This window comes from Elephas maximus, chromosome 3 (assembly GCF_024166365.1).
Source record: "Elephas maximus indicus isolate mEleMax1 chromosome 3, mEleMax1 primary haplotype, whole genome shotgun sequence".
Classification (NCBI taxonomy): Eukaryota; Metazoa; Chordata; class Mammalia; order Proboscidea; family Elephantidae; genus Elephas; species Elephas maximus.
This window is the reverse complement of record NC_064821.1, coordinates 139,006,217-139,030,584: the sequence shown is the minus strand read 5'-3', so window position 1 is coordinate 139,030,584 and position 24,368 is coordinate 139,006,217. Positions and strand designations below refer to the sequence as shown.

Below are 24,368 nucleotides of genomic sequence, written 5' to 3'. Positions count from 1 at the left end.
TAAGCACTCAGCTGCTATCCAAAAGGTAGGCAGTTCGAATCCACCAGCTGCTCCTTGAAAGCCCTTTGGGGCAGTTCTGCTCTGTCCTATAGGGTCGCTATGAGTCAGTCGGAATCAGCCCGATGGCAATGGATTTGGTTTAGGGTGGGCTCCAAGAATTTTCCTTTCTAAAAAGTTCCCAGGTGACGCTGAAATTGCTGCTCTGGGGACCACATTTTAAGAACCACTGCTCTAAGAAGCTTGTAGAAGCTTACTTACAAAATGGGCAAAGTAGAGGTAGGCTAAACAATAGCTGGGACCACCCTCATGCCACAGAAGTATTTTATTGAACAGAAAATGCTACTAACGCTGAACACTGGATCCCATAGCTTGTGTCACTGCTGCCAGTTGAACTAGGCCCAGACACTCCCCACTGTACCCACAGACACTCTGCCCCCGAAAATAATTTTTCTACTTAAAATTATTAAATCTAAATATTATTTTTTGCAATGTTGCAAAGTCTTAAAGCATTGTAACATCAGCCATGATTTGGGTTAAATTATTTTACAAGCTATTGAAGTAATTATACTGACTACACCTCACTGTATTTGTTTTCATTGAATTCATGTATTTTTTCATGTTTTTAGATTATACTGAATGAACATGGATTGGAGAGCATATATTTAACATTTTATTTTGTTTTCCTATTCAGCCACTTTTCCAGGCATGTGGGAAAGAACAATAACAATAGGAAGTGCTGGAAAGACTTTCAGTGTAACTGGCTGGAAGGTAAGATGAATACAAAGTTTGTTGCTTAAAAACAGCAAGCGTGTATTTTATTTCTTTAGGCTATTCTGTACTTTGAATATGTAGATATTCAGTTGACAAGGTTTTCCTACTTAGTGATCTTTTCACTTACTTTTTTTTATTCAGTTTTGATGTTGACCTTTATTCTCTATGAGCCCTAGTTTCTTTACAAGTGATCAGTTGGTGACACTTGTGTCTTTGCAAAAAATGTTTAGTTTGCTTCCTATTAATATAAAAAATAGTAATAGCTCATTTTTTGGCACTTTTATATGTTCCAAACATAATAAGACACTAAGTGCTTTACATTTATTTATTTATTTGTCATAGCCACATTATGAGGTCAGTACAATTATTATCCCTATTTACAGATGATAAAACTAAAGCATAGAGAAGTGAAGTAACTTGTCCAATGTTTTAATCAAGGTTTTCTAGAGAAATAGAACCAGTATATTAGAACCACTATCATCTCTCCCATCTCAATAAGTATATAGATAAAGTGAGCGGGGAGAGATTGACTGGTTTACTTCTTCAAGGAATTTGTTCACAAAATTATAGGAGGCTGGCAAGTCCAAGGAGCCCTGGTGGAGTAGAGGTTGAGAACTATGATTGCTAATCAGAAAGTCAGCAGTTCCAATCTGCCAGCTGCTCCCTGGAAACCCTATGCGGAAGTTCTACTCTGTCCTGCAGGGTCGCTATGAGTCAGAATCGACTTGATGACAACGTGTTTGTTTATTTTTTTGGCAAGTCCAAAATCCATAGGTCAGGCAACAGGCTGGATACTCCTGCAGGCTTTCGTCCCAACTCCAGGGGTCAGGCAATGGAAAGAGTGAGTTGAGGGTCCTGCCAAAATGTCAGTTTATAGTTTGGAGGCAGAACATACATTAGGGAAGCTCTTTTTGCTCCTAGGGCCTTCAATTGATCATTTGCTTATATTACATTAGATTAACTTATGGAAAATACTTATATTACATTAGATACGAGGTCATTACATCACGGAAAGTAATCTGCTTTACTTAAGGCCAACTGATTTAATTACATGTGGTAGAAACTGAAAGTTTGACAGTTTAAATCCACTCAAAGGCACCTTGGAAGAAAGGACTGATAATCTATTTCCAAAAGGTCACAGCTATTTACAACCATGTGGAACACAGTACTACTGTGGCGTACATAGGGTTACCATTTGGAATCGACTTGATTGCAAAGAATTTTTTTTTTTTTAAACTATTGTGTAATAGCACATGTAACCACTCCATAACAGGAACTAGACTACTGTTTGGCCAAACAACTGGGAACCATAGTTTAGCGAAGTTGACATGTAAAATTATCCATCACAGCTAGATGGTGCCTGGTTATCACCACCGACCGCTCTGGCAGGGATCAAATAGAGAGTCCCAGACAGAGCGGGAGAAAAATGTAGAACAAAATAAAAAAAAAAAGTCTTGCTGGCCTGACAGAGACTGGAGAAACCCCAAGATGACCCTTGGACACCCTATTAACTCAGTACTGAAGTCACTCCTGAGGCTCACCCTTCAGCCAAAGATTAGACAGGTCTATAGGGCCAACAATAACACATGTGAGGGACATGCTTCATAGTTGAGTTGTGTATACGAGACTAATGGGCATGCAAGCCCAAAAGCAAAGACAAGAAGGCAGGAAGGGACAGGAAAACTGGACAAATGGAAACAGGGAACCTGGGGTGGTGAAAGGGCAAGTGTTGACACATTGCAGAGTGGGCAACCAGTGTCACAAAAGAATTTGTGTATTAACTGTTTAGTGAGAAACTAATTTGTAAACTTCCACCTTAATCACAATTGAAAAAAAAGTAATAAAATTATCCATCCCATCTGAGGTTACACTGCTGAAACATTCAAGCCAATACAGGTAGTTTAGCCCCAGAATACTGTGCCTAACCACTGCATGATAAAAATTTATCCAGTTGAAACTTATTTCTCTATCCTACACCTATTCTAAGCATTGCTAAGAAACAGGGAGTGTCAAAATGAGGCCCCAGAACCAAAAATCTATATATTTTTATTATGGGCCCTTTAGATCCTCATTCAGTGTTCTATACATAATTTAAACAAGCCTTGTTACTGATCTTTAAATCTTCAGAATGTCGGAAGTAGCAAATTAGAAGAGGGGAGAAGGCTGATAATGATTGCAGGCACTGTTTACCTTCTGAAGGCAGAGGTTTAGTGGCTCCCTTGGAAACATTTCCATGAAAGAACAATGTTGCAATGATTCTCACTACTAATACTTTATTATCATCATATTGTGAACATTTTAGAATTGTATACATTTAATTGCATGAAGCTTACCTACTCTCTCAGACTTGGTATATACAATTAGCTTTTATGTTTTGTTTAATCTGCTTTTATTTTTTCCTTCCCTAGATTGGCTGGTCCATTGGTCCCAGTTATTTGATAAAACATTTACAGACAGTTCAACAAAATACCCTCTATACTTGTGCAACTCCATTACAGGTAGGTATTATAGTAACGTGGGGCATAAGTACAGTCTTTTGGTGAAGGTGTTAATTTTTAAAACGCTTACCTCAATTGACTTAGTTCTTCCCTTCCTGTCCTCCTTGAATAGGGCCTTCTAATATAATTTAGGAGTAGACATATATTCACTGTTACCAAGAATAGTTTTTTTGTTGTTATTTGTTTTTTAATGTAAATCCATCAAATTTGAACACTAATACATTGCTGGTGAAAGAAGAAAGTGGTGCAACCCTTATGGGGGACAATGGCAGTGCCAATCAAAATCACAAACATGCTTATCCTATGAAGCAGCAATCCCTCTTCTGGGAATTCACCTCCAGCTATATATGGCTACACATGGTAGAAGGTTGGGAAGAGTCTCTAATCCATCTATAGACAATTGATTAAATAAACCATGGTGTATCTAAACATTTAAATACTGTATGACTGTATTAGTTTCTAATTGCTGCTATAACAAATAACGAAAAATTTGGTAGCTTAAAACAACAAAAATTTATTATCTTACACTTCTGGAGGTCCAAAATGGGTCTTTAAGAGTAAAATGAAGGCGTTGGCAGGATTGTGTTCCTTTTGAAGGCTCTAGGGGAGAGTCCATTCTTTGCCTTTTTTTTAGCTACTAGAGGTCTCCTATATTCCTTATCTCATGGTCACATCAGCTGACCTCTGCTTCTGTCATCACACCTCCTTCTGTAACTCTGCTGCCTTCATCTTTCCATTATAAGGGTCCTTGTTACCTTGGGCCCACCTAGATAACTCACAATAATCTACTCCATCTCAAGATCCTTAACCCAATCATATCTGCAAAGTCCCGTTTGCCATGTAAGGTAACATATTCAGAGGTTCTGGGGATTAGGATGTGGACATGTTTGGGGGCCATTATTCTGTCTACCACAAGGGCCGTCAAAAAAAAAGAGAGAAAGAGTAAAGCAGCTCTGTAATTACTGATATAAAAAAGATTTCTAAAATATGTCATAAAACTATTTTAAAAAGCAGGATACAAAACAGTATGTATTTATGCTACATTATATATAAGAAGGGGAATATCTATTTGCTTATATTTTCTAAAAGGACCTCTAGAAGGATACATAAGAATTACTAGCATCAGTGGCTACCTGTAGGGGTAGGGGAACCCTGGTGGCGTAGTGGTGGTTAAGTGCTGTGGCTACTAACCAAAAGGTCAGCAGTTTAAATCCACCAGGCGCTCCATGGAATCTCTATGGGACAGTTCTACTCTGTCCTATAGGGTCGCTATGAGTCGGAATAGACTCTACAGCAACAGGTTTGGTTTCTTACAGGGGAAAGGGGAGTGAGTGAAATTAGTAGGTAGGGCAGGAGTAGGTGCAAGACTTTTTAATGTACATCTTGTTTCTATTTCTATTTTTTAAAAAATATTTGTAGAAACAAGGATCTGCTTAATATCATTCTGAGAACAATCAAAACACTAAAATATGTTCTTTTTCTAAAAGGCGAAAGACTGAACTTGTGATTTTTTTTTTTTTTGATTCATGTCAAAAATAACTACTGAATGAGAAAAAGTCTATTTTAAAATTATGTTTTTAATGACTCTCTAAAGTAATACCACGAAGGCCGGCTCTGACGTTTGGTTTTGTTAGATGTTAAACTCCCTTGATTCTCTCAAAGTAAATCCATTCATTTATTCAACAAATATTTACTGATATTGGCGATAGAGCAGACAAAAATTCCTGCCTTCATGGAGTGTCTTGGTTATCTAGTGCTGCTATAACAGAAATACTGCAAGTGGATGGCTGTAACAAAGAGAAGTTTATTCCCTCACAGTAAAAAAAAAAAAAAAAGTAAGCTAAAATTCCAAATTCAGGGCGTCAGCTCCAGGGGAAGTCTTTCTGTCTTTGTCAGTCTTCTCACCAATTTTCCTCTAGACTAGGAGCTAGGAGCTTCTCTGTTCAGGGAACGTGGTTCCAAAGGTTGCACTTTGCTCCCGGCACTTGCTTTCTTGGTAGTATGAGTTCCCCACTCTCTGCTTGCTTACATTTTCTTTTTATCTCTTGTAAGATAAAAGGTGGTGCAGGCCACACTCAGGGAAACTCCCTTTACATTGGATGAGATGTGACCTTAGTAAGGGTGTTACAATCCCACCTTAATCCTCTTTAACATAAAATTACAATCACAAAATGGAGAACAGCCACACAGTGCTGGGAATCATGGCCTAACCAAGTTGACACATTTTTCTGGGGGACACAGTTCAATCCATGACATGGAGCTTACCACCTAGTAGGGAGAGATGGATAATAAATAATTTTTAAATATGTCAGATGTTGATAGATGCTATAGAGAAAAACAAGGAAGGAGGAAGGATATAAAGTGCCAAGTGGGAGAAGGTACAGTGTTAGGATAATCTTTGAAAGCCTCACTGAGAAGGTGACATCTAAGCAATAAATTAAATGAAGTGTAGGTAATGTGGTTGCCTATAGAAGAAACCTCTGGACTGAGAGAACAAGTGTAAAGGCCCAGTGGTAGGCAGCCTGCCTGGCATGTTTATATCAGTGAATAGCACAGAGGCTGTAAAAGGAGAAGAGTTGTAGGAGAAAAGACCAGAGAGGTAGCAGGGAGCCAGATCAAGCTGGGCCATGTATATCACTTTAAGGACTTTTGGTGGACTCTGGCTGCTTTGTTGAGTTAAAGGCAGTTGGTGTGATCCAGGAGATAGCTAAGAGTGGACTGAACCAAGATAGGAATGGCAGAAGTGGTAAAAAGTAATTGGACTATGAATGTATTTTGAAGGTAGAGCCAACAGTATTCGCCGATGGATTATATATGGGGTATGAGAAAATGAGAGGAGTCAAGGATATTTGTGTGGTTGGATGGGTGTTTATGTCTCCTGGGTGCTGAATTTTTTAGGGCAATGGCTTCTGCTGTAGTGAAGAAATGAGTTACTGAGAAAAAAGGAAGAATCAGCTGTTGGGAACATCTGGAACATCTTCCAAACCCCTTTACTCTCCGTTTAGGCTAGGTGCCCCCAACAGCCATTTTGGAAACTAGGGAAATCACAAATTTTTAGGCTGAAGCAAACGAGCTTTATTTTTAATACCAGGGAATTACTAGGAGCAGTTAAGTGCTGGGCTGCTAACCAAAAGGACAGTAGTTTGAACCCACCTGCTGCTCCATGGGAGAAGAATGTGGCAGTCAGCTTCTGTAATGATTATAGCCTTGGAAACCCTATTGGGCAGTTCTACTCTGTCATATGGGGTTGCTGTGAGTCGGAATCGACAGCAATAGGTTTTGTTGTTGTTGTTGTTGTTTGGGGGGGTTGGTCAATTGTTATTCTTTTTTACTGCTGAATTCTTGTGGCATGCAGACTTCTCTATGATCTTGTCCCTCTCTGTCCCTCTGGTCTCATCTCTTGCCATGCTCTCTCTCACTTGCTACCTTTCAGCCACACTGGACTTCTTCCACCACAACAAATGATTTCCTGCCTTAGGACTTCAGTACACACTATTCTCTCCAATGGGAAACCCCCTCACCTCTACCCGAGCCTGTTACTTGACTGGTAGAGCAAATAATATATTTACTTTTCACAGTTTTTATACTTTGTTGTCTGTTTCATCTTCTGGCACAGCTCCCCTTGCCCTACCAATTGGAAGTTCTGTGAAGATAAGTGCCAAGTCTATCTTGTTTATTATTGTATCCTCAGTACTTACCTGAATGCCAGGCTGAACATAGGTACTCAGTGTATATTTACTATGTGAACTAATTTATCCTTTAGTTCTTGATGTCTCTGACTCTGATTAATTTCCTTAAAATTTGACCACTTAGCTCTGCTGTTCTGTTAGTCATTTCAAGTTCTTCATTATTTACCTGCATCTCCTGGTTTACTCTGAGTACCAATACTTCTAAGTCATCTCAGTTCATACTTGCCTACCACGCTTCTGCCCTCCTATCTGTACAGATCCTTGTTCTTTATGTATACCCTGATTCTGACTTGTTCATCTCTGCCTTCTCAGGCACCTAGGCCTAATCCTTATCAAAACTGGCTTTTACCCCAGACCAGTGTCTCTCCTGGCCCTTCTGACTTAGCTTGAAGAATACCAGAGGAATCGCTCCACATGCCCCAGTAATGTTTCCAATGCTTGTTGCACTTGGAGCATCTTCTTGGGATGGGAAGGATTAGAGCAGGAATTTGCACACCTATGGGGAATGAGGGAGGGTACATTTTCTCCTCTACCCAGCAGATCAACTTTCATTTCCACTATCATCCTCCAAGGTAGTGGGGAAAGGCTGGCTAGTTCATCATTTCTTTCTTCTAGGCTTAAATTTATTAAGCCATTCTACAGCTCACCTTGATAGAAAATAACTTAACATTTTTAAAAATTTCCAGTTAAGCCATCTTTATAGAATATCTCCTTTTCAATTTGTGTTTTCAGGTCTAATTCTGAGTTTTTCATGTTAGACTTAGCCATTTACGTGATACCTGATTCCTTCATTAATCTGTCGATTGATTAATATAGGTTCACAGGAATCCAGCTGTCATTTCTGGAGTGACCTTTTTGCCAAGGATCTTACATCTTTATTTATTATACCGATAAGCTAAGCAACAAATAACATATTACCATATTTCCTTTCCACATTTCTCAATTTTAACATCCAGGAAGCCTTGGCTCAAGCTTTTTGGATCGACATCAAGCGCATGGGTGACCCAGAGTGTTACTTTAATTCTTTGCCAAAAGAATTAGAAGCAAAAAGAGATCGGATGGTCCGTTTACTTGGAAGTGTTGGGCTAAGACCCATTGTGCCTGATGGGGGATACTTCATCATTGCTGATGTGTCATTGCTAGGTTTGTAAAGGTTTTTATTATTTCAAGTATACTGGAACTTATATATGTGGAATTATAGCAGAATTATAGGGAAAAGATTGGTATCAAAGCATATCAGCATTTTAGTTATGGAAAAGATGGATTTTAACAATGGCAGTGTTTTTCTACAATCATCTTCTAATTTCTTTATATTAAATGTGACTATTGTTATATGATTATGGAGTCAGTGTTCTAACTATTCTATTAAACATTGAATTTGCTGTCATATTATTGTTTGTAATTTAAAACACATGTACATAAAATATTTATGTGTCTTGTGTTCATTTGAGTAAAATTTTTCTTTTCACTTACAAAAAAGGCATACTATTTTTTTTAGAAAAATAAGATCTCTGGAAATTTTTGAAGCCATAGGGTGATGTTTGCTATTTTGGTTATATGGAAGTGAAATAAAGAAGGAAAATCTACTGATTGAGGGTCTGCTATGTGTCAAGCACTCTTAACATCCTTTTAAGAACATTGTTAGCTCAGTTTTTACAGATGAGAAGACTTAAAAAGTTTTAAATAACCCACCTAAAGTCCACTTTCACCAAGCAGTGTTGTGTCATCTGCATATTGCAGGTCGTTAATGAATCGTCCTCCAGTCCGGTTGCCACGTTCTTCATGGAGTCCAGCTTCTTGCATTATTTGCTCAACACACAGATTGAATAAGTATAGTGAAAGGACACAGCCCTGACACACACCTTTCCTGATTTTAAACAATGTAGTATCGTCTTGTTCTGTTCAAATGACTGCCTCTTGGTCTATGGACAGGTTCCTCATGAGCACAATTGTAATCTGGAATTCCCATTCTTCACAATGTTGTCCATAAATTGTTACGATCCACGGTTGAATGCCTTTGCATAGTCAATAAAACACAGGTAAGCATCTTTCTGGTATTTTTTGCTTATAGCCAAGATCTATCTGACATCTGCAACGATATCCCTCGTTCTACATCCTCTTCTAAATCCAGCTTGAATTTCCAGCAGTTCCCTGTCGGTGTACTGCTGCAACCATTTTTGAATGATCTTCAGCAAAATTTTACTTGCACGTGATACTAATGATACTGTTTGATAATTTCTGCATTCTGTTGGATCACCTTTCTTTGGAATGGGCACAAATTTGAATCTCTCTTCCAGTCGGTTGGCCAGGTAGCTGTCTTCCATATTTCTTCACATAGACGGGTGAGTGCTTCCAGCATTGCATTGTTTGTTGAAACATCTCAATTGGTATTCTGTCAATTTTGGAGCCTTGTTTTTTGCCAGTGCCTTCAGTGCAGCTTGGACTTCTTCCTTCAGTACCATTGATTATTGATCATATGCTACCTCCTGAAATGGTTGAATGTTACTGTATATTCCTCTCATCTTTTGATGCTTCCTGCATTATTCAATATTTCGTCTGTACAGTCTTTAATATTGCAAGTCAAGGCTTGAATCTTTTCTTCAGTTTTTTCAGCTTGAGAAATGCAGAACATGTTCTTCCTTTTTGGTTTTCTAATTCAGGTCTTTGCACATTTCATTATAATACTTTATTTTGTCTTCTGGAGATGCCCTCCGAAATCTTCTGTTCAGCTTTTTTCTTTCATCATTTCTTCCATTTGCTTTAGCTATTCTGCATTCAAGAGCAAGTTTCAGAGTCTCTTCTGACATCCATTTTGGTCTTTTCCATCTTTCCTGTCTTGTTAATGACCTTTTGCTTTATTCATGTATCATATCCTTGATGTTACCCAAAACTCATCTGGTCTTCAGTCATTAGTGTTCAATGAGTCAAATCTATTCTCAAGATGGTCCCTAAATTTAGGTGGGGTATACTCAAGGTCATACTTTGGCTCTTGTGGACTTGTTCTAATTTTCATCAGCTTCAGCTTGGACTTGCATATGAGCGATTGACAGTCTGTTCTGCAGTGAACCCTGGTGGTGTTCTGACTGATGATGTCGAGCTTCCATCATCTTTTTCCACAGATGTAGCGAATTTGATTCCTGTGTATTCCATCTGGCGAAGCCCATGTGTATAGTTGCCATATTTCCAGTGAGTAGGTTGTTGGTCTTGCAAAATTCTATCATGTGATCTCTGACATCATTTCTATCAATAAGACCGTATTTTCCAACTACTGATTCTTCTCTTTTTCCAACTTTCATCTTCCAATTACCAGTAATAATCAGAGCATCTTGATTGCATGTATGATCAATTTCAGACTACAGAAGTTGGTGAAAATCTTCAGTTTCTTCATTTTCAGCATTAGTGGTTGGTGCATAAATTTGAATAACAGTCATATTAACTGGTCTTTGTATGTATATGGATATTATTCTATCATTGACAGCTTTGCACTTCAGGATAGATCTTTAAATGTTCTTTTTGATGATGAACGTGATGCTGTTCCTCTTTAGTTTGTCATTCCCGGCATAGTAGACCATATGACTGTCTGATTCAAAATGGCCAATACCAGTCCATTTCACCTTACTAATGCCTGAGATATCACTCTTCAAGCATTCCATTTCATTTTCGACAACTTTCAGTTTTCCTGGACTCATACTTTGTACCAATTACCAAATTCTGCATTCCGATTACTAATAGATGTTTGCAGCTCTTTCTTCTCATTTTGAGTTGTACCACGTCAGCAAATGAGGTTCCGAAAGCTTTACTTCATCTGTGTCATTAAGGTTGGCTATAATTTGAGGAGGCAGCTTTTTCTTAGTCGTATTTTGAGTGCCTTCCAACTTGAGGGACTTATCTTCCAGTACTGTATTGGACCAATGTTCTGCTGCTGTTGTTGTTGTTAGGTACTGTTGAGTCAGTTGTGATTCGTAATGACCCTATGCAGAACAATGAAACACTGCCCAGTCCTGCGCCATCCTCACAATTGTTGCTATGCCTGAGCCCATCCTTGCAGCCACTGTGTCAGTCCATCTTGTTGAGGGTCTTCCTCTTTTTCACTGACCCTCTACCAAGCATGATGCTCTTCTCCAGGGACTGATCCCTCCTGACAATGTGTCCAAAGTATGTGAGATGTAGTCTCACCATCCTTGCTTCTAAGGAGCATTTGGTTGTACTTCTTCGAAGACAGATTTGTTCGTTCTTTTGGCAGTCCGTGGTATGTTCAGTATTCTTCCCTAACACCACAATTCAAAGGCATCAATTCTTCTTCGGTCTTCTTTATTTATTGTCCAGCTTTCGCATGCATATGAGGCAATTGAAAATACCATGGCTTGGGTCAGGCGCATCTTAGTCTTCAGAGTGACATCTTTGCGTTTTAACACTTTAAAGAGATCTCTTGCACCAGATTTGCCCAATGCAATGCGTCTTTTGATTTCTTGACTGCTGCTTCCATGGGTGTTGATTGTGGATCCAAGTAAAACGAAATCCTTGACAACCTCAATCTTTTCTCCGTTTATCATGATGTTGCTTATTGGTCCAGCCGGGAGGATTTTGATTTTCTTTGTGTTGGAGTGTAATCCATACTGAAGGCTGTAGTCTTTGATCTTCATCAGTAAGTGCTTCAAGTCCTCTTCACTTTCAGCAAGTAAGGTTGTGTCATCTGCATAACACAGGTTGTTGATGAGTCTTCGTCCAATCCTGATGCCCCGTTCTTCTTCATATAGTCCAGCTTCTCGGATTACCTGCTCAGCATACGGATTGAATAAAAAAAAAAACAAAAACCCACTGCCATCGAGTCGATTCCAACTCATAGTGACCCTTTAGGACAGAGTAGAACTGCCCCATAGAGTTTCCAAGGAGCGTCAGGCAGATTTGAACTGCTGGCCTCTTCGTTAGCAGCTGTAGTACTTAACCACTACGCCACCAGGGTTTCCACGGATTGAATAGCTGTGTTAAAAGGATACAACTCTGACGCACACTTTTCCTGACTTTAAACCATGCAGTATCCTTTTGTTCTGTTAAAATAACTGCCTCTTGATCCAGGTACAGATTCCCCATAAGCACAATTAAGTGTTGCAGAATTCCCATTCTCTGCATTGTTATCCATAATTTGTTATGATCCACACAGGTGAATGCCTTAGCATAGTCAGTAAGACACAGGTAGACATCTCTCTGGTATTCTCTCTTTCAAATAGGATCCATCTGACATCAGCAATGATATCCCTGGTTCCACATCCTCCTCTGAATCTGGCTTGAACTTCTGGCAGTTCCTTGTCGATGTACTGCAACAGCCACAGAGATCCATATCCTAACCACTGAACTTATCTATCTTCTATACTAAGCAACTTTCCAGACCAAATGAACTTCATCCTAGAACTAAAAAGGGAACATTTGATTAGAAGATGATGGTAAATAAGGAGATTGTTGTGGTTGTTCCAGTCAGAGATAATAAGGTCCTAAGTTCTGGAGGAGATAGTGGGAGTGTAACAACCAATTTTTATTTTCATGGGTTATTTAAAAATGCTCATGCTATTATAACATGGTTTAAACTCTTACCTTCAATAAAGAAATATTTTATTTAGTTCGTTTCAGGATCTCTGGCTCAGGCAATTCCAAAGAAAAAGATTCTAACTTCCTTCTAACTATATAACCTTTAAAACTGAATTTATTCCTTTTGGGCAGCATCACAATAAACTCCTCTTTTTTAAGCTTTTTTACAAGAGTAATTAAGTAGTACACTCACTGTTAATTGCAGTTAGTGAAACCCTCCTGCTCTTCCTTCTACTCCCATTGTTAATCACTCCTTTCTCTGGGATACCTTTGTACCTTAAATATACTGCTATTGTGTACTTGTCACATTGAATTTTCACATAATTTGCAGTTAAGACTTTGGCTTTTTTACGGTGTCATTTTTATTAGGGTCGAGCCTCAGTTAAACACACATAAACACATATACCTTGAAATAATAATTTAACCAGTCTGTCAGTTTCCTCATCTTTAAAGTGAGGGATAGTAACTGCCTCTCAGAATTACAGTGATGATGAAATGCAGGAATCATGTAGCATACTTAGCAATAAATAATAGGTATATGGGATTTTTTCGTTCTTAAAGCACAGGAGAAGATGGATGGAAATAAAATAATCAGGTAAAAATATGTAAGACCCTTTTCTTTTAATATAGGTAAAAACTTTCTTCAATGTCAAGCTTTTAAAGAGTGATATTAGTAAATGAGAGAAAGAAGTAATATAGCGGCCTCAATTTGTTTTAAGCAGTAAAACTGTAGAATTTTATTGAATAATGCAATCATTAGCTTTAGTTGCTTTGGCCCATTCAGAAAAACTGAACAGTACAAGTCAATAAATTTAAGTAATATGAAATGTAGATGGCTGAAACTGAATGCTAGGCCTTAAAGCAAGATTGAGACAACAGATAAGAATGGGAATAAATATTTGAAAATTTCTCCTAAATTAAAAAAAAAAAAGTGTCATACAGGTAGTCCCAACTTTCAACAGGGTTCCATTCCGATGACTCTATCTTAAGTCAGTGGTGACATTGCTAGAATACCTCAATTTTTTTAGTTTTCATTATTATTGCCTTTTATTATCAGTATCTTCATAAATCCAATCTTTGTCTTTGGAGGTTGGCATGAGAATGGTAACATCAGCAGATTATACGTTGCAACATAGTATGTAGTACATATTACTAACGATAAGATGTTCAAAAAAAATGGACAGTTGTAAGTGTGGTTTGTTGTAACTTGAATACGTCATAAGTCAGGGACTACCTGTATATTGAAGCAAGCAGTAGACAATATGACTTGGAAGATCTAAACATTCTTCCTTTGTAAATAAATGAATAATATGCAATATGTATTACATATATACAATATAGTACAGTGAAACCTGTGAGAACCAGTACTCTACAGAACTGTGTTGTTTTTCCACGTCTTGCAAGTTTTCCACCTTTGACAGGGTACTGTCTTACTACTTTTCTATTGCTTGTTTTAGTGGAAAATATTTGAGTTTTCCTTCTCTGACAGGTTTCTGTCTTACACAGGTTTCAGCTTTTTCAGGTTTTATGGTATAAAATATAATAAAATAATGTGATTTATTATACAAATATTCTTTTCATTACTTATGTGCTAGACGCTGAGCTAGGAGTGGGAATACAATAGATTGCAAAACAGACATTTTATCCTCATGGAGCTTACAATCTAGTGAATGGCTATTTAGAGATGTAATTATTACTGATGAATAGTTTATAGTGAAATGTGGGTGTTGTTTCCTTAATAATGATCATAGAGTCTTATATTATTTCTAGTTGGAAAGGCAGCACGCCTCTTCCCTTATCCTTTCTTACTCTCTTCCCATGCTAGGAATTGTATACATAAGCATGAACAAACTAGGTATTTATTCAAGTACTCCCTTAGAATATTAATCTGTGAATTCCTCACTTTCCACCACACTATGCAGTGTGAGACTCCAGCAGATTGTGAGTATCTACTTAAAAAACCCTAAACTAAATTGGTTTAAGTCAGGAGAAAATATTTGAATCTTAATATACATAAATGAAATACATCTTACCTCTCATATAATATATAGGCCATCTAATTTTTGCTGCTCTTTTAGATGCAGATCTCTCTGGGATGAACAACAATGAACCTTATGACTATAAGTTTGTGAAATGGATGACTAAAAATAAGGTAATGTTTATTGCCCTTTGTAGTACTCTGTTGCATTTTATAGTTAATTTCTGAAGGAAACCTGCTGACATGCTTTGAAAAATGTTAACTGTAGTTTTGTTATATGATACCCCACTGGTGGATATTTGGGGGATTAAAAACATTTTTCATTTTGAAAATTGCTATGAATATTTAAAAGTACCTATTTCTAATCTTTTTGGCCCCAAAATTAATATTTGAAGTGTAAATAGTTTTCCTCTTATATATTCATATTTATTTTTCAGAAACTATCAGCCATTCCTGTTTCAGCATTCTGTAACTCAGAGGCTAAATTACAGTTTGAGAAATTTGTGCGATTTTGCTTCATTAAAGTAAGTCCCCTGTTCTACTTAAAACAAATTTATAATATCCTTTCTGATTTATAAAGCACCAGCTTTTTTTCTATTGTTAGGAATGAAATGCTCACCTGCAATTTTTAAATTTTGGCTCCCTGTCATGATATTAACTATCTACCAGAACAAAACTCAACACTCTTTGAAGGGAGACGTAATCCAGACTCCTTATAGTGCAGCAATCACGATGTCCAGCATACAATAAAAAATGTCTAGACATATAAAGACACAAGAAAATGTTATCTATAATAAAAAAAAAAGTCAATGAAAACAGACTCCAAGTTGACCCAGATGTAAGGATTAATAGACAAGGGCTTTAAAGCAGATATCATAAACATATTCAAGAAATTAAAGGAAAAAATGGTCATAATGAGTAAACAACAGAGGGATTAAAACTATAAAAAAGAACCAAATAGAATTCTAGAGCATAAGAGTATAATATCTCATATGAAAAATTCTGGGGCTTAACAGAGGATTGGAGAGGTCAGGAAAAAAGGTTGATTTGAATACACTTTGAAACAATCCAAAATGAAAAAAAAGAAAAATTAGTTTTGAATGAACAGACCCTTAGAGATCTATGAGACAATATCAAGTGGTTTAAACATGCATATGAGTGGAATACCAGAAAGAGGGAAATGTGGCAGAGAGAGATTTTAAAAAATAATGACCGAAATTGTCCCATATTTAGTGAAAAGCATCAACTTAGAGATCTAAAAAGCTCAGTGAATCCTAACAGGATTGATACAGAGAAACTACACCTAGGTATATCATAGTCAAAAGATAAAAAAGAAAATCTTGAAAGCAGCAAAAGTACATAGAGAATACATAAGAACAGAGATACAAATGATAACTGAGTTCTTGACAGAAACAATAGAGGCCAGAATGCAATAGAATGACATCTTTAAAGTCCTCTCTCTCTGTGTATGTATATATAACCCAAAAAAAAAAAAAAAAAAAAAAACCCATTGCCGTCAAGTCGATTCATATATACATATATGATATATGTATATTAACCCAGGATTATATATCCTGGAAAATAGTCTTTAAAAATGAAGACGAAAGCTGAGAGAACTGATCACCAGCAGACTTGTACTAAAAAAGTTTTTAGTCCATTGCTGTTTTTAATATTTTATTGTTACTAAAAACAATCTTACTGAAATCAGGGCACTTTCTATGCCAACTCATTTACCTGCAAACCTAGTCATATAATGTAAACATTGTTTTCACCTTTTAGAGACAACCTATGGGCAAACTTTAGACTTGTCCGGAATATAATATAAATATTAACAACCTAACAATGTAAAAGCTTAGTTACCTGAAATGTAGGAAGGGGTAAGGCTATTAACAGGCTCGTCTTCCAGTGGACCTAAAAATAAAGGCATACATATATTATTTGAAATAATACACATAACTAATAGAAGAAAAAAGTAACTTAAGACTTCCAGTTTTCAAGTGGTGAGTATAGCCAATTCCCATTCTCTTCTTGGAAATGATCTAAAAACAATTAGAAGAATGAAAAACATCCTTACAAATTTCATCTTCAGTGAAACCAGTAGATATATGTAATTTCAAACCCTGGTATATGAGGAAGGGTTGCAAAATACAGGGAAAGTAAAAATAGAAGGAAGATACCTAGACAGGATCTTGTTCCTACATCTTCAATTCATAGACAAAGTCAGCAGGTAGCGTCCTCATTACTTAGAAAAATAGGAATGGTAGATGTACTGTTATCGGGAACTTCCTTAGGCCTGTTTGATTTCATGGAAAAGCGCCGTAGACACAAGAGAAATACAATCATGTTATCTAGAGACTGAAACAGGGTGGAAAGCACATTCTTGTTGGGGTATAGGTTTCCTCATTCAGTCCTGCCATCTTTGCTAAAAGCTATGTTGAGGAATTATGGTGAAGGTATTTTAAATTATGACATATTGAATTATGATTAACTGTGCTTACAACTGTCCTTTTTATTTGTGCATTTATCATTTGTAACATGTACTACATGCAATGTGGCAGTGCATTTGCTGATGCTGTCGTTCTCAGATGTAATGTTTCTAACCCCCATTGACAAAGATCGGATTTATAAAGGTACTCATAATAAAAGGCAATAATAGTGAAAACTAAAAAAAAATGAGGTATTCGACTTATATCAGAACTGACTTACAACAGAGTCTTTGGAACGGAACCCTGTCATAAGTCTGGGGCTACCTGTAGTTAGGAAGAAATAAAGTCTAAAAGAGCTCCCCACAATGACCCTATTTTAATCATATTACACTTAGTGTGAGCCTGGGAAAATTCTTGCTGTCTTCTACTGCTGCCCTGGCTCTTCTGTGTAGTAAATACCTGCTCCTATGCTTCAAATCTTAAACAAAACCAGCAGGTAGCATAAACATTATCCAAAACACAAGGGGCTCTTAGTGCATGGCAAGGGATCTTCCAAAGAGAATTCAGCCAAAACTGAGTAATAATGAAAAAGGATCTAGCAAAATCACATGATCACCTAAACTGATACATAAAAGGCATTTGACAAAATCCAACACACTTTCATGATAAAAACAATCAACAAACTAGGACAGAAAATAAATCCCTCGACCTGATAAAGGATGTTTATGAAAAACCTACAGGTAACGTCATACTCAATGGTGAAAGACTGAAAACTTCCCCCTAAAATCAGGAACAAGACAAGGATGCTCAGTCTCACCGCTGCTACCCAACATTGTATTGGAAGATCTAGCCAGAGCAGTTAGCCAAGAAAAAAGAAATAAAAGGCATCAAAATTGAAAAAGAAGTAAAACTTTCTGTATTCATCTATTCACAGATGACATGATTCTATATATATAGAAAATCCCAAAAATTCCACAAGAAAACTATTAAAGCTAATAAATGAATTCAGCAAAGTTGCAGGGTACAAGATTAATACACAGAAAGCTGTTGTGTTGCTACACACCAGCAATGAACTATCTCAAATTAAGGAAACAATTTCATTTATAATACCATCTGAAAGAATAAAACACCTGTGTATAAATTCAACCAAGGAAGTGAAAGACTTGCACACTGAAAACTGCAAAACATTGCTGAAAGAAATTAAAAGAAACCTAAATAAGTGGAAAGACATCTTGTGCTCATGGATTAAAAAAAAAAAAAATGGATAGGAAGACTTAATATTGTTAAGATGTCAGCATTACTTAGAGAGATCTACAGATAACACAATCCCTATCAAAATTACAACAGCCTTTTTTTGCAGAAATAGGAAAGCTAATTCTTAAATGTATATTGCAAAGGACCCTGAACAGTCAAAACAACCTTGGAAAAGAACAAAATAGGAGGACTCAGCCATCCCAATTTCAAAAGGTACTACGAAGCTACAGTAATCCAAACAGTGTGGTACTGGTATAAGGATAGACATATGGGCCAATGGAATAAAATTGAGAGTCCAAAAATAAACGCAGACCTCTATGGCTAATTGATTTTCAACAAGGGTACCAAGTCCATTCAGTGGGAAAAAGAACAGTCTCTTTGTGCTGGAACAACTAGATTTCCACATGCAGAAGAATGAAGATGGACCCATACTTCACACCATATATGAATATTGAGTCAGAATGGATCAAGGACCTAAATCTAAAAGGTAAAATCACAAATCTTTTAGAAGAAAACATAAGGGTAAATCTTTAGTACTTTGTATTTGGCAATGGATTCTTAGATATGACACCAACAGCATGAGCAACAAAAGGAAAAATAGATAATTGTATTTCATCAAAGTAAGCTTTTGTGCATCAAAGGACATTATCAAGAAAGTGAAATGACAACGTACAGAATGGGAAAAAATATTTGTAAATCATATATCTGATAAGGGTTTATTATCCTGAATATATAAAAACTTCCTACAACTCAAAAACAAAAGACAACCCAATTTAAAAATGGATGAAGGACTTGAATAGATATTTCTCCAAAGAAGATATACAAACGGCCAATAAGCACATGAAAAGATACTCAACACTATTAGACATTAATGCAAATTGAGACCACAACGAGATACCACTTCACTCCCACTAGAATGACTATTATGAAAAAAACCTGAAAATAACAAGTATTGGTAAGAATGTGGAGAAATTAGAACCCTTGTCCCTTGCTGGTAGCAATGTAAAATGGCGCAGTCCTTGTGGAAAAGAGTTTGGTGGTTCCTCAAAAAATTAAATATAGAATTACCATTATTTGACCTAGCAGTTCCACTCCCGAGTAGATATGCAATAGAATTGAAAGCAAAAACGCAAACGGATACTCATACAACAGTGCTCATTGCAGCACTATTCACAATCGCCAAAGGACAGAAACAACCCGTGTTCCTCAATAGGTGAATGGATAAACAAAATGTGATCTATCCATACAATGGAATATTTTCAGCCATAAAGAAAAATGAAGTTCTGATACATGCCACAACATGGATGAACCTTGGAAACATTATGCTAAGTGAAATAAACAAGACAAAAGGACACATATGATCCCACTTACGAAATACCTGGAATACATAGAGACAAAAGTAGATTAGTGGTTACCAGGGTCATGGGAATAGTGCTTGGGTTCTGTTTGAGTATGAAAGTTTTGGAAATAGTGGTGATGGTTGTACAACAGTGTGAATGTTATTAATAGCACTGAATTGTACGCTTTAAAGTGGTTAAAATGGCAAATTTTATGCTATATATATTTTACTACATTAAGAGAATTTAAAAAAGAAGAACCAGCTATGAATCTATAAAAAACACTAAGGAAAAAGGAGAAAAGGAAAAAGAAGTGTCAAACAGAGACTGTTCACCAAAAAATGTTGCCACAGAACAAATAAAAATTTTGGTATTTTGAATTCAAAATGTTTAAAATGAGGTTAAAATAGAGTTTTGTTTTTTTTTTTTAAAGTTCAAAGAAGATAGGTTAAAAAAAAAAAAGACACTCTAAAAAGATGAAATGGAAATGGGCAGAGCTCAGGTAAGAAACTGAAAGGAAAATGAAATGGTTGGAAATTGTAGTGAAATTGGAAACAGCAGAAAGGACACCAGAAACTTCTGTAAGCACATTAAGGATTGAGAAATGTAAGCAAAAGGAGGTGGAAAGAAAGAATTTAATAATATTAAAGAGAAAAATTACAGATGTGGAAGTCAAATGAAATGCAATATATACATAGAATACCTAAAGAAAAGAGCAGACTAAATGGAACCATGAAGAATTTTACAGCTTTATTTCAAGAATGCTTTCCACTAAACACACACACACACAAATCTAAAGGTTAAAAGAAATACATTGTCTCAGGAATAATTCTCACAGAATGACTAACCATATATTGGACTTCAAAGATAAATAATCCCTTGGACATCTAGACAATATGATCAAGACCTCAGTGAGGGGCAGGAGAGGATGATTACTGTGGACTCGAGTGGGAAAAACATGCCAAGAAAACGGAAATCAAAAGAAAGCAGATTGAATTCAGTCAGTAGAACAATAATAAGGCAAAAAACAATGCTTTTCAATGGTTTTGAGTAAAACCCTTAGTGGCTCTCAAACATGTTTAAAGATACTCAGCCTCGCTTGTTAACAAGAAAAAGGAAAATTAAAATCGTAATGAAATATTGTTTTATCTACTAGAATGGGAACAACGATACTGTTTCTTAAAACACTCATGCATTGAGAGTTGGAGATAATTTGTGATCAATACTGTAATTAATTTGGTCATCTCCAGTAAAATGTCAATGCACGTATGAAATGTCAATGCACGTATGCTTTCACCGAACAATTCACTTCCGGGAATTGCTCCCATGGATTTACTTGCGCATGCTGAATGACTTGTTTTCAGAAGCATTGTGTGCAGTAGCAAAAGATTATGAGCAAAGTATTTACCAGTGGGGAGCTACTTAAATAATTGTGGCTCCTTTACGTCAATGAAAGAATGAAGCAGGTCTCCATTTGTTGGTAAAACATAATGTAAGCAAGGAGCAGTTTATATAGAATGCTGTCATTTGTATAAAAAGGAAAATGTATATATGCAGATAGATACATGCTTACAAATAGCTAAAATATCTCTGAGAGGTACATATTAAACTCTGGAGAACTGAACTGAGTGGCTAGGGAGACTGGTGAGAGACTGACTTACATTAAAAAAAAAAATTCTGAAATACTCCCAATAGAAGAATTTCAAGGACTTTTTTTTTCTGAACCATTTTGTAAAAAGTTGCCAACTTACTTACTGGTGATTCTCTTTACCCCTGAATACTCTGGTATGTATTCTCCACCAACAAGAACGTTCTCTTACATAACCACAATATAACCATCAAAATCATGAAGTTAGCATTGATTCAACTTAATCCTCAAACCCAATTCAAATTTCAGCAATTGTCCTAATAACGTGTTTTATAGCAAATAAATACACAAAGGCCAGAATCATATTAGTCCATTCATCCATCAATCAATAAAACAATCCAGGCCATATCTCCTTCAAGTCTGTTTGCCCTTTCCTCATGATTACATTCAGGTTGTATATCTTTGGCAGAAACATCACGGAAGTGATGCTGTGTTCTTCTTGCATCCTCTCAGGTGCCCATGACTTCAATTTGCCCTGTTACTGGCGAAGTCCATTTTGATCACTTGATTAAAGTGTGTCTGCCAGCCTTCTGTACTGTCATGTTATACTTTTTCCCTTGATAAATAACAGATGTTTCATGGTAAGATACTTTGATACAATGAAAATACTCCCTCTGTCATCATAAAAAAAAACATACTTTCAATTTATTCATTTATCCATGTCAGAAAGAACTCATGGATTCCTAATTCATTCAGTGGGTTATAACTTATTTACTTATTATTTGTGATTATTATTATTATCAATATTTATTTTGATGCTCATATGGTCCCAAATTTGGCCAGTAGGAGCCCCTTTAAGGTGACTTCTGTCTCCTCTGATACGTCTCCATCATTCTTTGAGCACTTCCTTACCTTTTGGAATAACAAGATGACTCAGCTCATCTTGTCATTCCCATCTGGAATCAGCCATTTCTAATGAGTCTTGGTTCTTTTAGTGGAGAATTGTATTCAGAAACCAAGATTTGGGCGGTAGGAGTTGGATTAGTTTCCTAGGACTACCATAACAGCCCTTTGCTCAGGTCTACCTAATGGCCTTTGGACTGAAACATCTGGTAGAGAAGGAAGAGAAAGGAAAAGAGGAAGTAGAAGAAAAGGAAACTTAATTTTTACTGCTTACCCTTCCGTTTCTTTTTAATTTTATACCAAAGACCAGAGCCTTCAGCCTGGATTACACCTCAACATAAAGAAAACAAAAATCCTTACAACTGGACAAATAAGCAACATCACGATAAACAGAGAAAGTAATGAAGTTATGAAGGATTTCATTTTACTTGTATCCATAGTCAATGCCCGTGGAGGCAGCAGTCAAGAAATCAAACGACACATTGTATTGGGCAAATCTGCTGCAAAAGACCTCTTTAAAGTGTTAGAAAGCAAAGATGTCACCTTGAGGACTAAGGTGTGCCTGACCCAAGTCATGGTGTTTTCAGTCATCTCATATACACATGCAAGCTGGACAATGAATAAGAAAGACCAGAGAAGAACCGATGCCTTTGAATTATGGTGCTGGCGAAGAATATTGAACATACCATGGACTGCCAGAAGAACAAACAAATCTGTCTTGGAAGAAGTACAACCAGAATGTTCCTTAGAAGTGAGGATGGGAGAGATTTTGTCTCACGTACTTTGCACATGTTATCAGGAGGGATCGGTCCTTGAAAAAGGACATCGTGCTGGGTAAAGTAGCGTGTCAGTGATAAAAAGGAAGACCCTGAATGAGATAGGTTAACACATGCAACAATGGGCTCAAACAGCAACAATTATGAGGATGGCCCAGGACTGGGCAGCATTTTGTTCTGCTGTACATAGGGTCACTATGAGTCAGAACCAACTCTACAGCACCTAACAACAACATGCATGTATTCCCTATTCAAAAGAGAAAAATTATTATCAATAATAATATTATAACCAAAACTTGATAGGAAGGGACAGAGTAGTATGAATGAAATTAATTTTCCTTGTTCAGAACGAAGAATAGTGGATGTTGTCTGAAGCTGGTAAAGAAATAGAAGCATCAGCATATTGGATTTTGATGGTAATCACTAGCACTAAAACCAGAAATGACCTTAGAAGATTGTCGTGGAGGACGGAGGGAGTCTAGGAAGGGGTTGGAGGGGCGGAGCAGTAACTAGTACTTTTGAATGTAAGCTTTCTGTACTCTTTGACTTGTTTTTGTAATTATATATTAATTTGATTAATTGTTTCCTTTTTGGGGGGTTTTGCCTTTACAATTTCACCTTGAAAAGTTTTCTTCATCCGGAAATCAGATACTCACTTAAATCTTCATTTATTGCTGTTATGTTTTTGGTTTTTTTATTTAAATCTTTGCTTCATCTTGAATTTATTTTGATATGTAATAATGATTATTTCATTAATTTATAGAAAGATAGTACACTGGATGCTGCTGAAGAAATCATCAAGGCATGGAAAAACCAGAAGCCTTGACGTACGCAGACTGCATTTAATTTTTATATTAGATGACTTATGTGGAATTGTTCTTTAGTGCTGCCATCTGCTGGATATTGAAAAACAAATATTTCAGTACAAATTTAAAGAAATTTTCCGTTGTTTGTCCAAAGAAGTTAATCCTGCTCCTAACAATATTCAGGGGACCTGAATTTTTTGTTGTTGTTTGAAATGTATTTAAACACCTTCCATTACCATTTTTATGAGAGTCAGTACAAAAAAAAGAAACTCAGTGCCATCAAGTTGATTGCAACTCATAGTGACCGTATAGCATAGAGGATAAGAACTTTGAGGTGCTGGTTGATCTTCTGTGCTTCATTTTCCTCATCATGAAAGGAGCATAAAAATAGCACCAACTTCATGTGGTTGTTCGTGAGTATTAAATGGACTAATATATGTAAAACCTGCAATAATAAACACTCAATTTAATGTTAGCCCGTGTCACCTCATTTTGTGAAGAGTCCTAACCAGTTACACCACCTCTGCCCTGTGTCTTTGCTTTGTCTACCCACCTATAGTTCCCTCCCTTTCATTTATCAGTGGCCTTGAACTTTGCTCCCATCAGGCTGTCTTTCCCAAGTACTGCCATCATTTGAGGAGACTTCAAGGTCCACATGGATTACATAAATTTTCCATGCCTTGACTCCTCCCCACCGGTAACACTCACCCCGACTCCACTTCAGCCACCCACTCCCTTGGACACACCTTGAACCTTTCA

General features: G+C 36.7%; 1 protein-coding gene across 7 annotated transcripts in view; it reads left to right on the top strand.

Moving 5' to 3' along the window:
- KYAT3 (kynurenine aminotransferase 3) overlaps positions 1–24,069 on the top strand; it is a 61,996-nt gene extending 37,927 nt beyond the window's left edge. For 5 of the 7 annotated variants that reach the window (XM_049879698.1, XM_049879697.1, XM_049879696.1 and 2 more), the window contains 6 exons: positions 692–768; positions 3,180–3,269; positions 7,915–8,101; positions 14,620–14,693; positions 14,957–15,043; positions 23,567–24,069. In XM_049879698.1, coding sequence (XP_049735655.1) covers positions 692–768; positions 3,180–3,269; positions 7,915–8,101; positions 14,620–14,693; positions 14,957–15,043; positions 23,567–23,629 — 578 coding nt within the window. In that variant the 3' untranslated portion in view covers positions 23,630–24,069. Of the gene's footprint in view, positions 1–691; positions 769–3,179; positions 3,270–7,914; positions 8,102–8,698; positions 9,520–14,619; positions 14,694–14,956; positions 15,044–23,566 lie in introns of those variants that run through there. The other 2 variants (XR_007516692.1, XM_049879699.1) reach the window with 2 other exon arrangements.
- The last annotated feature ends 299 nt before the right edge of the window (positions 24,070–24,368 follow it).